General features: G+C 49.4%; 2 protein-coding genes across 2 annotated transcripts; one reads left to right on the forward strand and one right to left on the reverse strand.

Moving 5' to 3' along the window:
- Positions 1-1057: 1057 nt before the first annotated feature.
- Positions 1058-6484, forward strand: LOC123110207 (methyl-CpG-binding domain-containing protein 11). Its single transcript, XM_044530681.1, has 3 exons — positions 1058-1250; positions 4722-4863; positions 4975-6484. Exons 1-3 carry the CDS (start codon positions 1173-1175, stop codon positions 6093-6095), a joined length of 1341 nt encoding a protein of 446 aa, XP_044386616.1. The 5' UTR covers positions 1058-1172; the 3' UTR covers positions 6096-6484.
- A 73-nt stretch (positions 6485-6557) lies between these two features.
- On the reverse strand, positions 6558-7747 carry LOC123110208 (RING-H2 finger protein ATL70-like). Its single transcript, XM_044530682.1, has one exon. The coding sequence runs from the start codon at positions 7231-7233 to the stop codon at positions 6814-6816; it is 420 nt and encodes a 139-aa protein (XP_044386617.1). The 5' UTR covers positions 7234-7747; the 3' UTR covers positions 6558-6813.
- Between the last annotated feature and the right edge of the window lie 542 nt (positions 7748-8289).

The raw sequence follows: 8289 nt of genomic DNA on the forward strand, positions 1-8289 counted from the left end.
CGGCGGCGCGGATGGCGGAGGGGGCGTAGGCAAAGGGCGGCGACACGGACGACTGTGGTGGTAGAGGCAAAGGGCGGCGCGCGTACGGCGACGCGAACGACAGTGGGAGCGTTGGCAAAGGGCAACGGTGTGCGCGTGTTTGTGCTACTGGATAAGATAAACAAAGGAGCGCGGGCGGAATTCTTATAAAATGCAAGGGGTTAATTTGCAAAACCGAGTCATTATCCCAGATCCACTTAAACAGGGACCGCGAGTTCAATTATCAAAAACCACAAGGACTTTTGTGCAAAAATGTCACGACGGTGGACAGAAGCAATATGTGCTTTATTATTAAGTAAAAGATAAAGATTAGGTAATAGATTTATAAACATCATGTAAAATCACTTTTATGAAAAGGTTTTCTAGGTAAGCTGTTGCAGTTGCTCTAAGTTCCTCTTCTAGGATGAATGAAAACTTGTACAACTAGGAAGAAAATGGGTTGCATGCTTGCACATGTTACTTTATTTTTACCAGCACATCGGCGTTATCCACGCCGACGTTGCCACATGGCAGCAGCACGCATGGACACGCATCCCTATAACACGCAGAGTGTCATCGCCCATCCCCGACGAATATTCGTCGCGCAGCAGGCCACCCCGCTCCGCTCCCGCGACCCCGGACTCCAACTGCGCGCGGTGCAATCCGGTTTTTTTTTCAGGCCTCAGTCCCGCCGTTTGCACCACGTCTCCTTCCTACACACGGTCCGTGGACCGCACGGGCAGAGCGCCATCCCCAGCCGCAGCCAGGGTCAGCGGTCCATGGACCACGTCCACGCGACTGCACAACTGTCCCCCCGCGCCTGACGGCCGTCTCCCCGCGCCCCCACCGCTTTGTCCTGACCGACGCGCGGCCCCGTACCAGACCGCTTACCTCACCACCCTCCCTTCTCACTGACAGAAGGGCCCGGCATCGGGATAGCAGTTCCTGTCCTAGCCGTCAGTGACCTCGTGGGACGTGGCCGGCGGGTAGGCCGTCGGCTCGCAGGGTTTATCTACCGAACGGCGGAGCACGGGGGCCGATACTTTTTATTCCGATATAAAAATCCCCAAATCCCCACACGTCCATCGTTTCCCCCCTTCCCCCACCCCGCCCTCCTCGCGTTCCTCGTGCAGAACCCCGAGGCCTCGGCAGCCATGGCCACCGGCGGCGACCGCGCGGCGGAGGAGCTCGTGTCCGTCGAGATGCCCGCGCCCGAGGGATGGACCAAGAAGGTACCCGCCGCCCTGGCTCGGCGTCGCCTCGTCGAGCTGCTTTTACCTTACCTACCGGCTAACACCCAGGGCGCTTGTACTTTGTTCCGTTGCTGTGCTTCGAATTGCGTCGAATTGGGCGGTCTAAGTCGGAATTGGCGAGTGTCGGGGCCCCGGGCCGCGGGGACGCGGGCGGCGGGGCGCGAATTCGAGCTGGATTCGTGGGTTCCGGGGTCTAGGGTTCTAACAGATTTAGGGGTCAGATTCTAGGGTTTGGGCGCCTCCGGTTTGGTGAGGTACCACTGCCGCGATTGGACTAGTGCTATGGCTCGCTGGCCAGCGCTCGTGGTGGTATCTCGGCCTTACCGGAGCCCCTCCCCGGGCTAGATTGGAGCTGCGGGTCTGTGTGGATGCGCCTGCTGTGAGCTCGGCGAAATGGTTGGTGAACAGTACCGCCCACTTTCCGGTCTGTTGGTGTTGGGCGTCTAGCGTCCCCGGGGTCGATTGGGCTTGCGCCATGGCCCACGGCTGGGTGGTGGGGGCCGATTCCCAAATCTCGATTCTGTTGGTAACATGGTTTGGCTATGTGGTCTGGCCTGGCTAGGAAAACGGGAAATTGGATTCTGGTCCAGTTTGCCTGGGCATGGAACTGTGCTGCACTTTGTGGGATGGGAGTAAGTAGCCGTCTGGCTTCAAGTGTACCCATTTCAATTCCATGCTCATCTGTTTGTACGTTTTAGTTGGTTGAGTTTACCTGGAGAACTGTGTTGCATTTGCAGTTTTGTGCTGTTGCTTTTAGTTGGATTCAGTGTCCCGATTTTAACCTGTAGTTGATTCGAGGCGATTTTGGCGAACCTGGTTACACTCTGTTTTTTTTTCTTATTTTGCTGTAGTTAGACATGGCACTTTGTCAGGACAAATTGCTTCAACTGAGTCAGTACACGCTTTTGCAAACACGATGTTGGCACAACAGGCCGCTGTGGTATGCCATGTCAATTGGAGTTTCTCCTGTTTGCTGGGAATGTTATTTGAGTGCTTTGTCCATTGGCTTTTTCATGGCCTTTCTGATTTTCTAGGGTTGCACCAGAAAGTCTCAACAGGGTATATATGTCTTAGTTCATTAGCGGATGTGTTTATGGCGGACAGACTCCCCAAGCTTCCGAACTGAGGATGTTTTTATGGCGGTTAGACTCCCCAAGCTTCTGAACTTATGCACTTGTTAGCTCATTGGCGGATGTGTTTATAGCGGTTAGACTCCCCAAGCTTCCTAATTGAGGGGCTTGTTAGCTCATTGGCGGATGTGTTTATGGTGGTTAGACTCCCCAAGCTTATGTACCGAGCAACTTCTAGCTCATTAGCGGATGTGTTTATGGCGGTTGAGCTCCCTAGCCTTTCTACTGGATCACGATAGCACCCAGGATCTATTAAATAGCGTAGGCGGTGATTTGGTTGTTTCTGTATTGTTTCTATTTATGATGGATAATAACGACAATTGGTATATTTATCCACCGGATAATAACGACAATTGGTTGTTTCTGTATTGTTTCTATTTATGAATTATGATAGATAATAACAACAATTGGTATATTTATCCACTGGATAATAACGACAATTGGTATAATTTTCTGCTGGATAATAAGGACAGATGTTAAGGTTTTGTGTGGTTCAATGAAAAAAGTTGGTTGTGACTAGAATCTTCATAACTCTTTACGTTGTCATAGTTAATTTGTCGAATAGGGTAAGGAGTTACTTTTTCTTATTATAGGTTTGCTTGTACCTACCTTTTCATAATACGATTGGACCGTGTCACTATATTTTGGATGAGGCATAATCTCTTTGTAGCATAAGGATTGGCTACGTGGTATGGCTTGCAGTCGTGTTGGATATATCATATATTGCCAAATTTGTGTTGAAAGGTGATTTTTTTTTTGTTCTAGCTCTAAAAGAGCCTAGTTGTCAAGTATTTTTATTATTGTAATTTATGATGTTTGGTTCCAATCATTTGTAACTTCGTAAGTTAAAGATTCTTGATTTGAGATGGATAAGATGATTTCACATTAGATTCAGTTAGATTCAGGCCCTTCTGTTTGAAATTAAACGAACATTCATATATATTTTTTAGCATATGTGTGGTGTTTCTGTTTGTTCACTTTCTTGAGAAGGTTGTGTGATTGCGCTCCAAAAATATAGACATTGTGTTTGGAATGTGTGCACTTAAGACTCTTCTATGAAATATGTGGTGCTGACTGTATGAGCTAAGTGACAATAGTTCTTAGATTGAACTGAAGCATTCTTGCAAATTCAGAAGATAATTCCTTATGCGTCTCGCCTTTGCTATGTCGAACAAGATTGATTTAGTAGCAAACCTTATGGGTGAGAGATGATTCGTTTTCATACACTTCTGGAGATAGTCTGTTAATGTCACATCATGGAAGTTCAATATCACCTCTGAAATTAGGTCCACAGACCAAAGACTAGAAGTAGGTTAAATTTATGTAACTCTACATCGTTCGCTTGCATAGGTAAACCATAGTTCATGTAACCAATTCTGGAGATATACATAAATAATCCCTAGTATGAATAGTTTTTGAATGTTTTTCCTTTCCGGTGGTGTTTGTTCAACTGAATTATATTCCTGAAATGTTTTTCTTACTGTGCATCTAATCACTTAAGAAGAAGTGTTAGGAAATAGCTGTGTGCTGTTTTTTGGTTGTACTCCCTCTGTCCGGAATTACTTGTAATCAAAATGGATGAAAATGGATGCATCTAGAACTAAAATACATCTAGATACATCCATTTCAATGACAAGTATTTTCGGACGGAGGGAGTAATATATAAGTATCTGGTATATTAATTTCTCTCTTTTTTTGGGGAAGATTTGAGATTATTATCTTTTATCCTCTTGAATCTTCTATGTAGTAATGTAATTCCTGTTGGTCAACACTCAACAGCTACCACATAAGTTACTGGTGAATAATGGCTTGCAGTGGTGAATAATCAATTAAAACTTGAGAGAGAAGGGTGAACCTAGAGTTGAGACTCCTCCTTGCTTGTTTTATTGTTTATCAGTGGGAACAATGCTTGATAATACATCTGACATTATTTAAATTAGGCTAGAGTTGAGATTTTGCCTCTCTTGGTTTGTTGTGTATTAGTGGGAATATCATATGGGATAGCAAAAATAAACAGCAGTGCTTGAATAGTTCTAGCCATGCAACATTATCTGACATTATTAAGGGAGCCTAAAGTCCTAAACACAGGACGGTTGCCTTCACTCATATATTGTTAGTCTATCACTAAACTTTAAGCAGTACACAGATTTGTTCTGTCTGCGCTTTCTAATTTCCAACATGTTTTGTTGGGTGTGAATTTGCTTCCAGTGTTAGAAATATGTATTTTTTTAAGCATGTATTTCATACACTTAACGTGTCCATTACCAATATTCTCTATTCGGCGGCATCAACTAACATCTCCTCTTTCCTAATATTGCAGTTTACTCCCCAGAGCAGGGGAAGATCTGAGATTGTTTTTGTCTCACCAACTGGAGAGGAAATTAAGAACAAGAGGCAGCTGAACAGCTATCTGAAGGCAAACCCTGGAGGCCCCACTTCATCGGAGTTTGACTGGTCAACTGGTAGACGCCTTTCCCCCTTGTGTTCTTTCATCATGTCTCTAGATAACTCTGGCTGTAGGGAGCCCATGGTTGCACAAATCTAATCGGATCATCTAAATGCTTTACAAACAGGTGATACCCCAAGGCGTTCTGCTCGGATTAGCGAGAAAGTGAAGGTATTTGATAGCCCTGAGGGTGAAAAGATACCAAAGCGTAGTAGGAACTCAAGTGGAAGAAAGGGGAAGCAAGAGAAAAAGGAGGATCCTGAAACTGAAGAAGACAGAGAAGCTGAAGCTGGCAAGGAGGTCCCTAGTGAAGATGTTGCAAAGAGCACCGATGTGGAGATGACGGTTGCTGAGGCGATTGATGCTGCTGCCAAGAGCACTGATGTGGAGATGAAGCCTGCCGAGGCGAATGATGCTGCAAAAAACGCAGATGTGGAGATGAAAGTTGCTGAAGAGGTGAAAGCTGCTCCTAGTGAAGATGCAGGGAAGACTGAAGACTCCACTCCAGCACCTGCAGAACACAAGGAAGATGTCAAACCAGCTGAGTCTGATGCCGCTCCGGCACTAGCGGCGGAGGACAAGAAGGAAGATGTCAAACCAGCTGAGACTGATGCCCCTCCAGCACCAACAGTGGAGGACAAGAAGGAAGATGTCAAGCCAGCTGAGGCCGATGCCCCTCCGGCACCAGCGGTTGAAGACAAGGAAGACGCTAAGCCAGCTGAGGCTGATGCCCCTCCGGCACCAGCGGTTGAAGACAAGGAAGATGCTAAGCCAGCTGAGGCTGATGCCCCACCGGCACCAGCGGTTGAAGACAAGGAAGACGCTAAGCCAGCTGAGGCTGATGCCCCTCCGGCACCAGTGGTTGAAGACAAGGAAGACCCTAAGCCAGCTGAGGCTGATGCTGCTCCGGCACCAGCGGTGGAAGACAAGAAGGAAGATGTCAAGCCATCTGAGGCTGATGCCGCTCCTCTGGTGAGTTCGGAGGAGGTGAAGACAGAGGAAGCTCCTCCGGTGAGTTTGGAGGGGGCGAAGACAGAGGAAGTAGACCCTCCAGCGAGCAAGCCAACTGAGAACTCAGTTGCTGCTCCCAGCGAGCCTGCTATTGCTCCTGCTCCTGCTGCAGTATCTGAAACCAAATCAGATGCCGCCGCCGTAGACAGCCAACCTGGCGCGGCCACCAATGAGTCGCCGTCCGCCGTCAACAATGGGCAGCTGTCGCCTGGCGCCTCGACGGTGAAGTGCACCTGAAGCAGCTGCCCCCCTCCTCCGCGCCGCCGTCTCCTAGGATCATTCAACATTCGCATTGTAATCAATCAGCCTCTGGTAAGCATGTTAATTTAGCCAGTCTGACGGTACCGGATGATGAGAACCGGTAAAGTAGGCTCTGCATTTAGTTACATTTTGTATGGCCGGCGTTCGTCACCGTGCCCGGCGCGACATACATGTACCCCACCCCACCCGACCCCACCATATCGTCTGTTTGTCTAACTTGTTAATGTTAGGGACATATATACCGTTGTCTGTTTGTCTGTGTCTGTGTTTATCATGTACCCGTGGTGTATTGTGTTGTTAGACCTGAAATACCCTCTGTATGTTGCTGTTTATCCCCAATGAATAATGATGAGGGTTTCTGTTTATCCTCCCTGGAACAGTTCATTCATCAGGCATTCTGAATTGAATTCTCTCAAGCTGCCAGTTTTTTATGGTGTATGTAGTTTTTTTTAGACTGTATAAGGTGTGTATGTAGTTTAAGTAGATGGTTTGGTGATGTGCCAATTTGATGGTGCATGTAGTTTTTTGACTGCTTCTCTCCGGCTGGCTCGCCCTCATCACCAAAACATTAGTGATTTAGAATGCGACCGATTTTCTGGATACCCACGAATAATATTTGCAGTGAAGTATAAACAACTATACATACACTTTGCTTTACATCTCGAGAGTTTCGGAACAAAAGAAGAAAAAAAAATCACGTTTGGCTGGGCGAGGGGGCTGCCGGCGGCGTGCGGCAGACGGGGCAGCTGGGGCGGAGGCGCAGCCACTGGTCGACGCACGGCCGGTGGAACGAGTGCGCGCAGTCCGGCAGCACCCGCAGCACGTCTCCCCGGTCGTACTCCCCCAGGCACACCGCGCAGCTCGTGGACGACGAGGACGACGACGCCTCCCCGGCCCCGCCGCGCACCACCACCTTGGGCAGCGCGCTGATCGCGGCCTCGTCCATCCCGGCCTGCATCTCGACGTCGCCGGCTGCGGCGGCGGCCTCCTCCGCGCCGGGGGGCGGCGGCATCGGCACGGGCGTGGCCTCCCGCGAGCACGTGTGGAGGAAGTAGGCAATGGCGACGATGACCGCGACGCTGATGGCGGCGAAGGCGATCTCCAGCGCCGCCATTTCACATGCCCCCGCCCCCAGGCCCCGGCGTCCGTCCTCGTCCGGGCTCCGGCGACGGCGAGGGAGGTGAGCTGAGCCGTGGCCCGCCGCGCGCGCGCCAGGCAAAGTCAACGCCCGCCTACCTATCTCCGCATCAATCAACTAAAAAGTATGGAGGATGATAAGCTATCTGATCGGATGGGATGTGTTTATCTTTCGTGGAATCATCAGGTGGTGGTGGTGGTGGCGATGTGATCCAATCTGTTCTGGTCAACGCCTGCTTACCATTCGAGGAACTCGGCTTCTCTTCTTCCTCCTCTTTCTTTATTCTGGAATGGAAACGGCTCGCGGTCGCCTCAGGGGCCGCGGTCGCGTGGGGGCACGCCGCCGGCGGTCAACTCCGGCCTGCTGACCGATCGAGCTCAGACGTGTTGAGCAGGGTGTGCTAAAACAGAGCGACGACGTGGATGAGATGCTGAGAAAACCAGCGATATTTTATTTTACCACAAATAATTTTGCTAGGTATGCACGCTAGATAGAGACCACCCTAGTAGTAAAAGGCTGGCTTTTGTGGATAAGGAGGGGAACCATGAAAAAGGAAATGAGGTGCCATCGAAAGTTGCATGTAGCGGGGATGAATAGAGCAGTTTGGTAAGCTCACCAGGCTCATAACCTTGAGGTCACGGGTTCGATTTTCCTCACCCCTAATGTTCTCATCGTACCCATGCTCCATCAGCCCTGCGTCCTAGGGTTGCACCAAATATGGGAACCCAAAGCACCCAATGATGGCCCTAATCTTATCAACGACCAGATATGTCGTGGTAGGTGGAGCGCAGTCTCACGGGGAAGATCTCCGCGTGCGCGATAATTGTAGTGGAGTTCGGCCAGAAGTTGGCGAAGAAGAATGTCATCCCGTAGAGCACAACGAAGCCGATGTGGGTCCTCAACGTGGTCTGGTGGTGGTAAGAGACGGCAAGGCCAAGCATGAACATGGCCATTGAGAACAATTCGTCCAGTTGGATCTAGAAGTGCTCGATACATTCGATCAACATCACCACGAACACCACCCAAAAATTC

Source organism: Triticum aestivum, chromosome 5B (genome assembly GCF_018294505.1).
Source record: "Triticum aestivum cultivar Chinese Spring chromosome 5B, IWGSC CS RefSeq v2.1, whole genome shotgun sequence".
In the NCBI taxonomy this organism is placed as follows: Eukaryota; Viridiplantae; Streptophyta; class Magnoliopsida; order Poales; family Poaceae; genus Triticum; species Triticum aestivum.